Here is a 15,192-nt window from a genome sequence, read left to right on the forward strand (position 1 = left end):
TGCTTGCACTCCACTCCCCGAAGGGAAATAACATATCAAGTACTCCTACATCACCCGCTTGTACCATGTGAAGGATGTTCCACTGATGATTGAATCTATCCTAGGTCTCTAAACTACTATTTGCGAATATGACGATAATATTCCAATGGGTTGGTCTTCTCTTCAGTACACTCGTGGCACTGTTTCTATACAGGGTGGCCCGCGTGCGATCAAAATTTTACAATCGAGTAAGTCATGTGACACATACATTTGCTTAAGTCAAGCTGGACAAATACTGAATCTAACCCCTAAGCCCAAACCCCCGCATAGTGCTGTATTCGGCCATTGGTTACTGCTCCTTGGACAATGGGTGGACTACCCCTGGGATTCCTTCTTTGCAAACATTCTAGATGGAATACAGCGAAAGTTCGACCTACCGCCCATCTTCTTTCTTGACCTCTGGCCGATATTTCCCCCAATTGTCTGTGTAAGCGACCCAGATGTCGCTCGCAAGATCACTGTGGAAGACAGAGCTCCCCGGTGGCCTAGCGTTTTCGAACCATTGGCTCCAGCCGCATCGCAGAGATGGATCCAGACATTATCGCAGAACAACTGGACCAAGAATCACTCCATATTCGGGTCATCATTTACAACATCTCGTTTTGTACGAATGATCCCTGCCATGGCGGAGGATCTGCAAGCCCTAGACCAGATGCTCGCACAATGTGCCAAAACAGGCCAGATATTCAAGATGGCAACTGTAACCAAGTTTTCCATTCTGGAAATGACGGGGCGGGTTCTTTTCGGGAGGCAGCTTGACACTTTCTCAGAGAATAGTGAATGGAGTGCCTTGTACGAGGGAGCCGTGGGTTCTATTTCTGCGGCAAGGAATCCCTTCAAACGTCCATTTATAATGCAGAAATGGAGAACCCGATGTGAGGCTTTCCACAAATTGATCCGAAACGAGGTTTACGCATGCTTTAGGGAACGGGATAGCCATTCATGCTCGAAGCCCTCGCTTCTATACTCGTCATTCACGGCATATCAGAACAACAAGCTCCCACAGTTTCCTGTCAACATCGGGGGCAATGGGCAAATGACAGAGGAATATGTGGACGATTTGGTCTCTAGGTCAGCCGCAGAAAAAGCTCCTCTGGATGTCACTAACATGACCTATTGCAGTTGTGCTGGTATTTTCCTCGCCGCTGTGAGCGGCAGCACCTCTTTATCGGTCAGTATAATACTTTTGCACGCCTTCCGACAGTTATATAAACCCATATATTGACTGAATTCAAGTACTGCCTCATGCTTCTATACCAATACCCAGATATTGCACAGCGCGTGAGAGCAGAGCATGATGATATTTTCAGCCCGGATAGAGATATCACCCTGCAGCTGCTCAAGACCAATCCTGAACGATTAAATCAGCTTGTACTCACGCTTGCTGTTATCAAGGAAACACTGCGGCTCTTCTCCATGGGGGCGATACTAAGACAACCAAACAGGTAGATTCTCCGTTTTCTGTGCTGTGATCATTGAGGACTAACTTGATAGCGAGCATATTATTTCCCCTGAAGGACAGATGTACCCAATCCGAGACCATGTAGTAGGTTTTCCTAACGTAGTCAATATCCCTTGGTCGAACCTAACCTATGACCTCAAACCAGGTTGTTCTGCTCCATACTGCTATGCACCGACGATCTGATCTTTTCCCTGAGCCGGACAAATTTGATCCGGACCGCTTTCTGCCTGACGCAAGGCGAAAGATCCCTCCTGATGCCTGGAGGCCGTTTGAGAAAGGGAGGGGAAACTGTACTGGGCAGGAGCTGGCGCTCATACAACTCAAATTGGTTCTGCTACTTACGGTGCGGCAGTTTGACTTTGAGCTGGCATATGATCCCCAGTCTACCAGAGGGCCGGATATCTATGGTGGTCTTGCATATGTGACGATGAGCGGGACAGGCCCAACTCCTGCCGGTGGAATGCCAATGCGTGCCGTTCGACGAGTGGACTGAATTCGTGGATATAATTTTAGTTATAGAATCCATTATGGCCTCCACAAGAAGTTACAAATTGTCGTCAATTACCCGTACGAATACCAATCTGGATCGTGCATATATATGTACGTATATCTATCCAGTATTACAATAGCTTGTGACCCAGCTGATCGAATTATGACTTATGTTAGATACATCCTAACTCCTATTTACAGCGGATGACTTGTACAGTCGACCCTGCCCCTTGTATATAGACATTTCGGCCACCAAAAATTCGAACTTAAACCCGCTGGCTTTTCAATAGTGGACGGTAGATTATGTGCCTATCTACTTCTATACCCTGTCAAATGAGATAAACGAAGCGAAACTTCTGATATCAACAACCTGGAAGACAGAAATTTCACAAACTCGATATCAGCTCCGCTCTCAAGCAATGCGTTGACCACTTCTTTATGTCCTTTCTGGACTGCTAATGACAGCGCTGTCTGACCATTATCTGATCTAGACTCGATATCAGCTCCGCTCTTAAGCAGTACCTTGACCATTGCTATATCTCCGTTCTCGGCTGCTAATAACAGCGCTGTCTGACCACGATGTGTTTTAGATTCGATATAGGCTCCGTTATTAAGCAGCAGCTTGACTACTGCCTCACGTCTCATGCTGGTAGCAAACAGCAGCGGTGTCATGTTATTGCTACCAGATTTGGAGTTAGGATCAGCACCCATATCAAGAAGCAGTTTGACCACTGTTTCGTGTCCCATAGAAGCCGCTAGTGACAGCGCTGATGGAGTATTATAAGGTGCAAACTCTATGTCAGCGCCTCTTTCAAGCAGTAGTTGAACTGCCGCCTCATTTCCGATCTGGACAGCGTATGACAAGAATGTCAAAGAATGATTAGAAGAAAAAGGAAAGAAACTGACACTTGACTGCAAGTCAATTCCCTTCTGAAGGAGCAGTTTGACCACACCTTCATGTCCGTTCTTGGCAGCTAATGTCAAAGATGCCAATCCAATTTCGGTTTCGAAATCGCTCGCACATTTATTTGTCTCATCAAGCAGCTGTATGACCGCTACAGATCCTCGTCTTGCTGCATACGGCAGTAACGTTCCTTCTTCAATATATCCTTCGAGTACTGCCACTTGCTGAAGCCATGCCTGCGCAGAGCCGACAGGGTAATCTATTTCCACGACTTCCAGAATATGCCTTTCGCCATGCAGCATGAAAGTTCGCTTATCAATTGCTGCATATATGTACTGCCCATTGTCGAGGACACTCGCAATTTGATCTCGCTCGTATTGCTGTTGTTCTAGATCCTGAGAAGGTGTATGATGCACTTGGAGACTATTATGGATGTCCACGAAAAGGAGTCCTCCGGACCGCTTCAGAACTATCTGAAACGAATTTCCCTCTTTGTCTAGCACCACCAGTCGACCAATTATGCCATCGGCGGGAAGTTCCGTAGTTGTAATGATCAGCTCGTCATGAAACCCCCAGCTGGAGCACCGATAGATTGTACAGGAGGCCATTTCCTCTTTCTCTACGCCTTTGAACCTGACTGCGCATTTCCCCACGTTTCCCTGCTTCCTGTGACGCACCGAACGCCACGGTCTGATATATAAGGATTTCATAGGGTAATGCTTGAGATAAACTTTTGCTAGGTCTAGCACTTCCAGTTCCGAGCTTCGCTCTCTCGTAAAATTTTGATTTGTTAAGAGGACATCCTTCAGACCGATCGCGAGCCGTTTATTCTTCTCCATTATCCGAGTGCAGTCAAGAATAGCAAGCCCCGAGCCCCCCTTCTCATCGCTTTTATAGCGGAGTGATAAATTGATTCCTCTGCTGCTAAGTGTGATAGGATTGCCTATAACACCAGAAGGCTTTGTTGGGATGACGTTGCCGGAGCCAGCAAACGCAGCTGGCGAACTTGCAAGAACCCCACCATGGTGATCTGTTGATGTCCAGGCAAAGAGACTGTGGTCATTCGTAGTTCGCATGATCTCCTCTTGAAGTCTGATAAATGCCTTTGTTCCTTCACCGTACAGCATCGGCATGGATATTCCAAAGATTCCCATTAAGCAATAGGCGACATCCTCAATTCTTGTTGTCTTTCTCTTTGCAGCCCATGACATTTTTTGAGCGACACTAGCATATGCTACGTCGTCTCCCAATAAGAAATTACCAGGTATTCCGGTTATTTCAGATATTTGCTTCTGCAGATCTAATTTTTCACCCATCTTGTGCCATTCGCTATCGAAGAAGATGACCGTCGATGGGGCGATAAGCTCTTGAAGAGTCCAGCCCCTAGTGAACCATTTGCTGTTCCTGAAATTGTCGTCACAGACGGACCCGTGGGGGACATCGGATAGATATGCGTAGCAAACTTCTGCTTCCTCATACCAACAGTACATGGAGTTGATAGCCTCTGAAAGTTCCGCACTGCTTGTCTTATCAATGCAGCAAGTGTCAATCCAGATGTAATCAAAGCGGTTCTCCCGAGCAATGGAGCAAGCTCCCAGGATCTTTTCATATCCCTTCAATTTTTGGGCCGCTTGCGACGTGATATCCTGCAACGTAACTTCCTCCTTCCCCCAGGTATGTGAGAGAATTGCATATTGTGGGAATTCTCCGCCTCCATGCTCCTCCACCTCAAGCGTGTGTGTATTAAGTAACCGCATGATTAGTTGGTAGAGGCTCCAGGAATCCGTTCGTATCACTCCCCACTTCTCTAGAGGTCCTGTCGGATGAAGTACGTAAGATGATAATGCCAGTACATCACGAAAAAAAAAAAAAAAAAAAAAAAAAAAAAAAAAAAAAAAAAAAAAAAAAAAAAAAAAAAAAAAAAAAAAAAAAGGAAAGTGCTGGGATCACTTCACTTGATGAAGTGAGAGCGCGGGGACAAAGCATCCAGCTGACACACGCTACAACACACGGGGTTGACGTGTCAGAGATGATGTAGGCAGCCTATAATACGCGCTTCACTAACAACACCATTACCCACATTCAGCGATACTAAAGTAGAAATTGAGCTTGCTGATCTTCTGGAGGTACCGTGAACTCTTGTATACCACCTATTTAATCCTTCTAGTTTCAAGAAAGAGATTGAGGCCACCCTCAAGTAGAAATACGCAAGAGGACGAGATGGCTACGGCTCAGCCGCGCTGCATGTATGCAATGAATGCCCCGCAGTGCATATTCGTGGACGAAAGTTGCAATATCTCAATATACATCTGCTATTGTATCCCAACTACCAGAGTTTAGCACTGTGAAGAATCGACCAACCCGGATCGATACAAAGTATGCCAGTAGACAAGTACCCACCGGAACTGGTCGAGGTGGTGTGAACCGGTAGATTGATGATATTGCTAAGTTCTAACTAATTGGGTTATTCGATAGCAGTACTCCCCCCTCCCCTCCTTCCTTTCCTGACAGCACGCACTGATCCACAACGGGAAAGACAATCTCCAGTTCTGTGCGTGGAACTACCAAACCATGCCAACCGTCAAAGCTTTGGACAGCTCTAAGCTGCAAACGATGGGGTGGATTGTAGCTTTATTCATGAAGCGTGCCACATCAACTGCGATGCTGGATGAGCTCCATCGTTCGCCGTGCGGCTTCGTCCAGTATCAAGCCAACATAATCCCATATACCGGGGTTAAGATGAGAGAGCACAACGTTGTCACTCCCCGCAGGTTTATATGGGACACCTTCCGCTCCAATTACGGCGTCGAATCTGCTTTATCCCTGTCTTAGATTTGAACTGGTCTACTTGTGGGAATTGGCGGCAGTATTACCTGACCTGAACAAGGCCATGATATCCGGCTAGGTAATGTCGTTGTCGGCCGACCGCAAGGTAATAATTATGTTCTGATTTAAATCTAACAACTGGAGGAGTGAATCAGTATATTTTAAGGAAGGCGAAGTCCAATGAAAAATGGGAATGGAAAGACTTTGTCAGCAAGCCCCAATAGATCCTCCTTCAATCACTAGCAAGACTGCAGGGGGGACGATAACTGGAGGATTCTACAATAATTGAGTTACTGGGTGACATACCATCATTGTTGACTATGTGTACAGGTTCAGATGAGCTGCATGCTAACTTGATATTCCACAAAATATCTGGACCTTCGAATGCTTCGGGAGTCACTTAGACGTCTATCTAAGACGTCACAGGAAGCCTATACTTAAATATTACCAAGTATTGGCAAGGATTGTCGATTCTACGCTCTAAGGATTTTACAGTTTCTGGCTTGCTCTGAGCGACCTTAATCAAAGGAGCTGTTGATATTATAGTAATTAACTTCAGTAAATATCCTACGTTTGATTCCCAGCTGAGGATTTCAAAACCTCGAGAGATTACAAAAGTCTAGTCCAGTCTAGTATCCCTCAAAGCAGGACAGGCTAACTATAACCCGGGAAAGCATTGATAGAGCTTTAGTTAGCCTATCTTTCTGTTCGGTGATTTCTTACGTTAGGGTAAATTGAAGCAGTTTTCCGACGGAAAATAACAGAGGTTGATATAGTAATTTAAAGGGTCTCAACCAAATCAATGTATGCCACCACACCTGCTGAGACTGAAAAAGATGTCCAGGAAGGCATCCTTTGTTTCTTCCTCCACGACAGCCAAGCATACGCGATATCTTTCTATGGTCACAAGGAACTTGTGCAATTGCTGTTAGGGAAAGGTATAAACATGAGTACAATGGATCCATCAACTTTTATCAAACAAAGTTCAATTATATTAAGGCTAGCTAAGCATGTATACAGAATCAGTATCCACAAAAAGTATATTGGTTAAATCGAGAGCATTCATCAGTCAGGAAGAAACTATAAAATTGTCACATGATCCAGCATGACAGCGGAACGGAATAACAATGCGCCCCCAGCCTGGATAGAACCATACACCAGCAATACGACGCTAAGAGCATGAAATCAGTTATCAGTACCCCCGTCGTCGTCATACCAAAATTCCCTCTTTTGACCGAAATCCTCCAGCCATCCTCTGCGCCTTTCGTTCACGGGCCTCCGAACGAGCCGTCGCTACCTGTATTAAAACCACCCCGAAACCTCCAACACCCAGACCTTCCTCCGGTCAAGGAAAGAAACCCGAGCATCCACCCCTCGTCGTCCGGCGGCTGAAGCTTCCCCGCGGTCTCGCTCCCCACCTTTTTCAACATCTCGTTTCGCAGGAGGTCGTATCCCCGTCACAATGCAAGCCGTCCCGGAATCGCGACAGCAGACCTTCGAGGAAATCTACGGTCCTCCGGAGAATTTCCTCGAGATTGAGGTATGTGGTTTTTCTCCTTTTCACTATCGCTAGCAAAATCCGGAAGAAAACACAGAGTCGTATCAATTCGGCCATGTCGCGCGACATACAACCCCCCCTCTCCAAGATGCTATACATAGGTTCCATGTCAATATCCCCGCACCAATTAACCATATCTCCCTAGGTCCGAAACCCCCAAACCCACGGCACATCCCGGAACATGTACACCTCGTACGAAATCGTCTGTCGCACCAATATCCCCGCATTCAAGCTCAAGCACTCCGTCGTGCGCCGCCGCTACTCCGATTTCGAATATTTCCGCGATATCCTGGAGCGCGAGAGCACAAGGGTGACGATTCCGCCGCTGCCCGGGAAGGTGTTTACGAATCGGTTCAGTGACGATGTCATCGAGCACCGCAGGGAGGGACTGCAGCGGTTCTTGCAGATAGTTGCCGGCCATCCGCTTTTGCAGACGGGGAGTAAGGTTTTGGCGAGCTTCATACAGGGTTTGTCTTTTCTATTCCTTGTTTTTTTCTTCGTTTCGTTTTGTTTCTACAGGCCTTGATTGTAATGTGGATTGCTGACTGGTGTGGTGTAGATCCGAACTGGGACCGCAATGCTTGGTAGAGTTAGGTTGTGCGGTGGATCGTCATTGAAATGAGGGTCTTGCTTCGGCAGTTCGGTTTTCATCCTCCTTTTCACCTTTTCTTCTTCAATTACATGCGGGTGTGTTAATCCATGGCCTGTGGCTTGTGGTTATACTCGTCTTGTGATTTTGCCTTCCTTCTCTCCTTCCCCTCCTTGTCTTTGGTGCATCTCTTACAGTTACCTTGTCTGTCTGTCTTGGCGGAATTTCCACGCAAAATAGCGTTCATGTTGATGCTTGATTCTTCTTGTTTTGTAAAGGCGAACATGGCATTTAATATCTATTTCAGTTCCCACTTTGGATTTTGTAGGTTATGACCGTTTAGACAAAGATCATTACCGGTGGCTTTGATGGGTTGTTTTTTCGGTTGGGTACGTGGTATCAAATGTATGTGAGCGGTCAAACACATATACCTGAAATAAGAAACGGGACCAGGAGTTGAGGATCAAAAAGGTGGGTTCGTTTTTATTTATCTCGCTTGTGCTTGTACCATTACCACAGGTAGTAAACATTACTGAGCCACATACGGCATAGCATGTAAGAAACCTGTCGCCGGAAGTGGGTTTTGTAGACAGTAGGCATCATGGCGAAGTAAATATCCGAAAAAATTTACATGAAAGACATTAAGAAAACCCTGGGATGCGCCGCCCCATAGCTGAGATCAAGTTAGCAAAAGGAAGTGTTTGAGAGAGTTTCAAGTTTCTTTGCAGTCATGACAATTCATCCCAAACCATTGGGGCAAGAGTGTTATCGGCCCAAGATGGGTCCACGCCTGATGGATTAGCAGTATTTTCATCCAACGGGAAGGAAAACACGGCTGTCGAAGGGGCACCTGCCACGCTTTCGAGAGGAAGTCCCGGGGGTGGAGCTGGAGGAGAGAGTGCAGGATCAATGGGTCCTAATGCGGACTGCTCAGAGTTATCTGACTTGCCATTTTGACTGCTGGGGAGTTGTTTGGTAGGTTGCAAGTTCCGCTTGCTACTAGATGTCCGGTCTTTTCCATCTTTAAGACCTGATTCCTCGGATTGATTGAACGAATTACCGCTGACAGACCCGCCGTCACGGTACGCGTGCGGAAATTTGGTCCTAAACCGGTCTCGCAGATCGGTTGCTCTACGATGACCGAGGTTCAGCCGCTTGTCCTGTTGAATTAGTGTCCACTGAAAACCGTGTACCGCATAGCCTTTCAGAAGAGCTTCATCTTCAGCGACAGTGAATGGGCGCCGGGACCGACGGCGAGACTTGATGGTGAAATGTGGCTCCGGGATGCCGAGAGATGCTAAGGTAGACTTGGACTTGCCAGAAAGAGTAGGTCCGGTTTTCGCCGACGCTGGTTTAGCCTGAGAAGTCAAGCTTTTAAGCTCGGACTCCTCGGTCGGGGTACCGCTAGAAGACAGGGACTCCTGAGAACTACCGGCTGAGATTCCTCCAGGCGGCGTCTCTGAGGCAGGCCATGGGTGTGGAAGGCGAATCTTCCCCGGGGCGCCATCAGCACCCTCTGTTTCGGCCCGTGAGAGTGCATCGGCCAGGGTGTCACGAAGTTTCTTCGTAGCCTCATTGGGGTCGGCGGCACTTCGAAGGATTAGAAGGCAGAGCCAGGGAATACAATCACAACAATAACCTACCGATAAGCCCAAGGACAGCAGACACGAAATCTAGTCTCCTGTCAGTCCATTCTTTCGCGACAAGGTCACCACCGGCGCCGTACCTATCCTTCAGGTTTGAAGCACTCCGTTTGTTGAACTTCAGCTCTGGTTGCGCCAAGATCGCGGTCCAGTTACCAATCCCACATTTAACCACGCCGCGCAACAGAGCAGTTGTTTCCTCCTCAGTCCATTTACGAAGATTCTTGCGGGAGCGCCCTCTTGTCTTCGGGGACAGCGGCTCCTTTTCTTCCGCACAGGGTTGGGCTTCTTTGCTAGTTTGCAAGTCACCTTTCTCGTGTCCTATCGGATCAACGCTCGCATCATCGAAAAGGCCACCTTCTATAGTAGTCTGCTCGCCATCCACGGTGTTCTCCCCCACAGGGGAATCCAAAATCTCATGGATCCTGCCTTCCCTCCTCTCCACACTTTGACTCTCAACAATTGTATTGGCAGTCAATAGTACGGGTTCCACAAAGGAAGTGCCTCGTGAGGGTTTGGTCAGCAGCTGCGTGATGGAACCGGGTTCGATCGGAGGGAGAAGAGCGGCATTGGGCGGAGGTTCGTTCAGGCCATTAAGAATAGCAAAAGGCCCGAATGGTGGCGGTCGCGGTTCCTTGTGCGCCTGCGGAATGGGCAGCTGCAGATGTTCTCCAAAGGAATCCGCCTGGACCTCCAACCGTCGACGCTTTCGGGCATGCGAGTCATCGTCAAAGGAGGAATAAGGGAATCGTTCCAGGGCGCGGAGGTTGACAAATTCCGGGAGAATAGGCTTGGGAGGGGGCTGTAAGCTTGAGACCGCATCTACGGTATGGTCATTTTTCTTTGCGCGCGCCGCATTGACGCTCTCCGTGAGTCCACTGGAGTCGTTGCGGCCAGGCAGTACTCCAGTTGAATTGTTGGTCTTAGGGATGGAGTTTGGCTCTCGAACTCCACTCGCATTCGGTTCAAGCGGTGAGGGGATGCTTAGGATGCGGGAGGAGACTGGTTGGCGGAGAGGTGCAATGCGGAGGCTTTGCAGTTGAGGTAATTCGCGGGTGAGGGATTCATCGAAAGACCGGGCAAAGGTGCCGTTGGAGTCCATTGTTCGAACTCACACCATCGGGAGTTAGTAGTTCAGAGATCATTCAGTATTGGTCGGCCCTATAGAGATGCTAGAGTTTATCACACGGGCCATTTTGCCTCAGTCCCTTGATACATGGAGTTGAAGTTGATAATAAATAGGAGAAAGGGGGAAACAAAAAAAGATTATAGTGATGACGATAATGTGTATAAATTGAGATGTAACTTATCGCCCCGTATTCCGAACCAGAGAACCAGTTCTGGGATGGCACGTGCACGGCTGACTGAGCATTGGCCCCCACGCCCGATGGAGCCAGGATTGCCTAAACAGGAAGTTTAATTTGCCAGCGTTCGGCAATCGTTGCGGAATGGAACAACTCATGTCAATCCCTGTGAATACTTCCATATCTCCTCTCGGAAATTGTGCAGCTCCAGTTTAGTCTGGGACTAGCTTGCTTAAGCTTTCCCATACCATTGGGTCCATGTTCATATAATATATTGGCCCCCAGCTGTGCCAGCGCACCCTTTTTCTTTGTTCTTTCTCCATATAAAGACCCTCACCATATCACCTTTCCTCATAACAAGCAACTGTTCCTGTCTCAATACGCCGAGCCCACGTATTATCATTTACGCCGGGAGCACTGATAGAAATACCCAATATACATTCACCTCTATATACATTAGAAAGACAAACCACATCAATACCGTCACCATGGGCGTCGACGTTCCCTCCTGGCCGCACTTTCTTTTCAGGGTCTTTGAGCCTTTATCCTGGTACGAACAGCAACAGAGAAGCATTCAACAGCTATCGATTTGAAAATAAAGACCTCCAAATAACCACATTCACAGCTTCGGCGGCTACATCTTCCCCCTCCTAGACTTAAACAAGTTCATCGTGGACTCAACACCAAACGTCCCAGCGCCAGAGACCATCCATCCAAGCAGTGTCGTTCTAGCCGGCCAACTAGGAAACATCTACGCAGTCCTCGGCCTTCTAAGCTTCCTCATCCACCACAACACCAACGACCCGAAAGTCTTCCGCAACTACATCCTCGCCTACGTCTTCAGCGACATCAACCATCTCTACGCGACCTACCGCGGCGTGGGCTGGGACACCTTCGTCGACCCCTGGGCGTGGCAGAACCTCCTCACCTGGGGCAACATTGGCATGACGGTATTCATGCTCGTGAACCGCATCCTGTTCCTCCTCGGTGTCTTCGGAAATGCCAAGGCGTCTAAGATCCATCAGAAGAAGAACTGAGCCGGCGCACAGCCGACAAGGACGACGCAATCCGGCCGTGTGGGTGAGGAATCGTTGGGGTGCGGAGATCAACGCTGCGCTTCTACTCGGCTTGGTTATTCTCTCGTGTGTTGGGTGGGGGTTGGGCCTTTCTTGGCTGGTCTATATGTTGGTTAAGGAGGGGCTGGCTTGGTTATTGCTGATGTTCGGGGTGGACCATGTGATTGTTGACTATGTGGTTGTCAATGCGGTGAGGTGCGTGTCTGTTGTGGCCTTGTATCTGTTGAGTAGGCGCGGTGGGTGAGTTCAGATGATTATCAGGTGTCATCGATGGGAGACTTGGTCCTTTACGAATCTCGGCACTGGCTGCTGGAAGAATATCTACGAGAAAAGTTTATCTGGGCTTGTTACATATTCTCTGACATGGACACATTTCTCCAATTAACGACTATTTAACGTGTGCATGAAATACATAGTCAGAGCAAAAGATACGCTTCACAAAGTAACAGAGAACTCGCTGAGCAAGGACATGATTGCAGGATGAACCCAATATGCAGAACGAACCCTTACTCTCACCATAAAATTGAAATCCAGCGCCAATTTATTACAAATCCCGTAAATTCCAACATGCTTAATGCAAAATCGTGACATGTACGATTCATATCCTCGAGCTTCTCGATTAATGGAAAAAAAAAAAAGAAAAAGAAAAAGAAAAAATAGATTCTGTGTGTCCGGCACAGTCTGGCTCAATTAGCGCATAGCGTTGCGCATTCTCTGGAACATCTGCAGCAAGGCCGGCTGCCCTTGCTGTTGATACTCTCTGATATGTGGGATGAGACAGGGGATGCCGGGCGAGGACTGGAACTGTTGTCGATAGGCAGCGTAGTTCTGATACGGCACGATCAGAAGGAGCAAGTCGGGAGGAACGATCGGGTTCAGGGCCATTGCCTCGGCGGCACCGTTGCTGCTGAAGACGGAATCGGTGATGCTATACTTCTGCAGGCCGTTGATAATGGCGGAAAACGAATGGTAGTTCCGAATGACAAGGAGGGCCTGGAATAGCTCAGTTAATGGTGAATGATGCGGTTGGGGGGCGGAAGATGAGTTCCGCTTCGTACCTGTAAACAGTCTTGAATATACGGGATCATGTCCGGCAGCGCGGTGCAGCATTCCCAAACCTCGATGCTGAGCGACTCCCACTTGCTCAGCAGTCGCGTCACCGCCGGATCCTCCGCCATGACTTGCTGCGGCGTTAGGGCGGAGAAGCTGCGCTCGTCGGCGTTCGTTAATGTGCGAGCGAAGTCGGCAGCGGATGTCGATCCGGTCAAGTCTTCGTAGAGGGAGAAGTCGGTATCAAAGGGTTTAATCCAGTTCATCGTCCGGGCGTGCACATATTGCCTCTCAAAGCGGACTCGCAAGACCGACAGTACTTTCAAAATCGACGTCAGACTGGGCGGGAGGTCTTTGAACAAACCTTGAATCGGATCCGCTATGAATTCGAAGCCAGGTGTGGCACTCGGTATCTCATAGTTTCCTCCCGATTGCAGAGCGAGCAAGCAATGAAGCAAGGCGCGGTGGGCAAATGGGCTTCGGTTTCGAAGATGCTTCACAGTCACGTTAGCTATCTGGTGCGAAGGTCAGGCACAAGGGAGCTGGGGTGTTTACTTGTTCAACTTTGGCGTACCTCACGATCTCCTCGGGGAAGGTATTGAAATAATTCAACAGATGGATGTACAGTGCGGTGTGTTGCCGTAAAAACCATTCGACCGCGATCGCCGGGTAACCCAAGGAGTAGCGGACCAGCTCTTCGAAGGGAATACGAGTGAAATGCAGGTGGCTTTCCGCATCAATCGCATCCGCAATCGCAGCGGGATCCAAGTCCCGCTTCACTTGAGGTGGGAACCAACTCCAAGCAACGAGTGATGGGGTATTGGCTTTGCACCGGCGAATGATCTCTTCGACCTTCTGGATAAATGACAGATTGGCGATATACGCCCTCTCCTTCGGTTGAACTAGTGTAAGCAGGAAACTGTCCACGGCTGATGCATTTCGACTCTGCAGGGAGGAACGAGGCAGGTTCTCGTCTCGATACAGACCATACTGGATCACTCGTTTGATATCCTCAACGTCAAAAGCCCACAGCACGGTGGTTGCTTCATCCTCCCACCATCGGTATGTCACAAAGAACGGAGGTATCTCCGCACTGGACTGAAACAGAGATGGGTAGCTTGACTGTACCGACATTGACGCTGCACTCATCGACTCATCCATCGCACGAATGCGTGGAACCCCAGCCATGCAACCAGTCTCCGGCAACGAGAAAAAAGTCTCGGGCGTTGACTGTAAGCCTACCACTGTATCCTGATTCGGGGTAGATATCTCAGCAAAACGACAAACGACAGTTTCCACAGTGGACCAACTATTGGGCAGCTAGTGTCCCTACCTTCTTACCCGTGCTTTAATTACTTTAGTTGGGCCGTCACGGCGTACAAACAGCTAAGCGACTTCCGAAACGAGGTGCCTGTTTCCGCCACCCAACTGAGACGTAGAGGATTGAGCGGATCCTGAAGGTGTAGGTACAAGTATATGCTGAGCCAGCTGGGGCACAACCTGGCGTGAGATGGAAGAGAAAGACAACAAAACTATAATATAAATATGATGATCGTAGAAAAGGAACCACGTCCAGAAGCGGGCCAAGCCTCAAGAGGTGACTGAATCCTCTTAGGTAGATACCGAGGGGATATCTGGAACAGACAGACAGTAGTGGGAAATGAGGGTCCGGGCACTTGGCCTTTTATTGCACCCGTACGGAGCATGCGCCTGCATTTCTTTCCTGGTCCTTTTTTTTATTTTTTTTTATTATTTTTCTTTGCCTGGACTAAAATGTCTTATCTTCCCAAACAACCCCCAGGCAGCAGATTCTGCAGTCTTGCCACGTTCAACTCACGAGGGAACTAGAAGCACCGAAAGCTTGCAGTGGCTTTTACATCTGAACATGACGGGAAGTGGCGCATCAGAAAATCAAAAGAAACGACGAAGGGGGCTGATCTGTTCCAAACCGCTGGGTCTCCCGGAATCCAGGTTCGGCACAGAAACGGGGATTGGCCATCGAGGGCTAACAAAAATTAAAGAAGCCTGAAAGGAAGGAAAGTCTGGAGCTGCGAAGTGGGCCGGGTCGATCAATCAATCGTCATAGTCAACAGACAGTATATGGAAAGCGTTCAACGATTACAACATAGCCCCTGAGACGCCGTTAAACAAGATGGCCAAAAAGGACTCTGGCAAGATTCTAGCCACATGAAGGTAAAAAAATAAAACAATACAAAAATCACAGGGAAAAAAATATTGTATTTTAAAAAAAA

At 48.3% G+C, this 15,192-nt stretch overlaps 7 protein-coding genes across 7 annotated transcripts; 4 read left to right on the plus strand and 3 right to left on the minus strand.

The window, feature by feature from the left end:
- Positions 1–128: 128 nt before the first annotated feature.
- Positions 129–1,994, plus strand: BDV37DRAFT_279603 (cytochrome P450; the record flags this gene model as incomplete). Its single annotated transcript, XM_032086370.1, has 6 exons — positions 129–227; positions 293–1,110; positions 1,162–1,210; positions 1,276–1,484; positions 1,534–1,585; positions 1,647–1,994. The coding sequence occupies 6 exons, from the start codon at positions 129–131 to the stop codon at positions 1,992–1,994; spliced, it is 1,575 nt and encodes a 524-aa protein (XP_031945136.1).
- A 305-nt stretch (positions 1,995–2,299) lies between these two features.
- On the minus strand, positions 2,300–4,651 carry BDV37DRAFT_279604 (ankyrin repeat-containing domain protein; the record flags this gene model as incomplete). The annotated part of the gene is made up of 1 exon (XM_032086371.1): positions 2,300–4,651. The coding sequence occupies one exon, from the start codon at positions 4,649–4,651 to the stop codon at positions 2,300–2,302; it is 2,352 nt and encodes a 783-aa protein (XP_031945137.1).
- A 2,477-nt stretch (positions 4,652–7,128) lies between these two features.
- BDV37DRAFT_223160 (sorting nexin-3) lies at positions 7,129–8,075 on the plus strand. Its single transcript, XM_032080203.1, has 3 exons — positions 7,129–7,260; positions 7,424–7,745; positions 7,838–8,075. The coding sequence occupies exons 1-3, from the start codon at positions 7,183–7,185 to the stop codon at positions 7,864–7,866; spliced, it is 429 nt and encodes a 142-aa protein (XP_031945138.1). The 5' UTR covers positions 7,129–7,182; the 3' UTR covers positions 7,867–8,075.
- A 421-nt stretch (positions 8,076–8,496) lies between these two features.
- On the minus strand, positions 8,497–10,790 carry BDV37DRAFT_223164 (SANT/Myb-like DNA-binding domain-containing protein). Its single transcript, XM_032080204.1, has 3 exons — positions 9,594–10,790; positions 9,511–9,540; positions 8,497–9,457 (listed from the first exon to the last, which is right to left on the minus strand). The coding sequence occupies exons 1-3, from the start codon at positions 10,610–10,612 to the stop codon at positions 8,596–8,598; spliced, it is 1,911 nt and encodes a 636-aa protein (XP_031945139.1). The 5' UTR covers positions 10,613–10,790; the 3' UTR covers positions 8,497–8,595.
- A 512-nt stretch (positions 10,791–11,302) lies between these two features.
- BDV37DRAFT_279607 (uncharacterized protein) lies at positions 11,303–11,851 on the plus strand (the record flags this gene model as incomplete). Its single annotated transcript, XM_032086372.1, has 2 exons — positions 11,303–11,364; positions 11,440–11,851. The coding sequence occupies 2 exons, from the start codon at positions 11,303–11,305 to the stop codon at positions 11,849–11,851; spliced, it is 474 nt and encodes a 157-aa protein (XP_031945140.1).
- A 729-nt stretch (positions 11,852–12,580) lies between these two features.
- On the minus strand, positions 12,581–14,128 carry BDV37DRAFT_268959 (uncharacterized protein; the record flags this gene model as incomplete). Its single annotated transcript, XM_032084270.1, has 3 exons — positions 12,581–12,883; positions 12,949–13,434; positions 13,496–14,128. The coding sequence occupies 3 exons, from the start codon at positions 14,126–14,128 to the stop codon at positions 12,581–12,583; spliced, it is 1,422 nt and encodes a 473-aa protein (XP_031945141.1).
- A 236-nt stretch (positions 14,129–14,364) lies between these two features.
- BDV37DRAFT_223188 (uncharacterized protein) lies at positions 14,365–15,010 on the plus strand. The gene has a single exon (XM_032080205.1). It carries the CDS (start codon positions 14,601–14,603, stop codon positions 14,967–14,969), a length of 369 nt encoding a protein of 122 aa, XP_031945142.1. The 5' UTR covers positions 14,365–14,600; the 3' UTR covers positions 14,970–15,010.
- The last annotated feature ends 182 nt before the right edge of the window (positions 15,011–15,192 follow it).

The sequence above is a fragment of the Aspergillus pseudonomiae genome, assembly GCF_009193645.1.
Source record: "Aspergillus pseudonomiae strain CBS 119388 unplaced genomic scaffold BDV37scaffold_9, whole genome shotgun sequence".
Classification (NCBI taxonomy): Eukaryota; Fungi; Ascomycota; class Eurotiomycetes; order Eurotiales; family Aspergillaceae; genus Aspergillus; species Aspergillus pseudonomiae.

Coding starts and splice junctions, on each gene's coding strand:
- BDV37DRAFT_223160 (XM_032080203.1), top strand. CDS start 7,183: ATGCAAGCCGTCCCGGAATCGCGACAGCAGACCTTCGAGGAAATCTAC. Junction 7,261..7,423: donor AGAATTTCCTCGAGATTGAG/GTATGTGGTTTT, acceptor ATATCTCCCTAG/GTCCGAAACCCCCAAACCCA. Junction 7,746..7,837: donor TTTGGCGAGCTTCATACAGG/GTTTGTCTTTTC, acceptor GGTGTGGTGTAG/ATCCGAACTGGGACCGCAAT.
- BDV37DRAFT_223188 (XM_032080205.1), top strand. CDS start 14,601: ATGAGGGTCCGGGCACTTGGCCTTTTATTGCACCCGTACGGAGCATGC.
- BDV37DRAFT_223164 (XM_032080204.1), bottom strand. CDS start 10,612: ATGGACTCCAACGGCACCTTTGCCCGGTCTTTCGATGAATCCCTCACC. Junction 9,541..9,593: donor GCTTCAAACCTGAAGGATAG/GTACGGCGCCGG, acceptor ACAGGAGACTAG/ATTTCGTGTCTGCTGTCCTT. Junction 9,458..9,510: donor TGCTGTCCTTGGGCTTATCG/GTAGGTTATTGT, acceptor AATCCTTCGAAG/TGCCGCCGACCCCAATGAGG.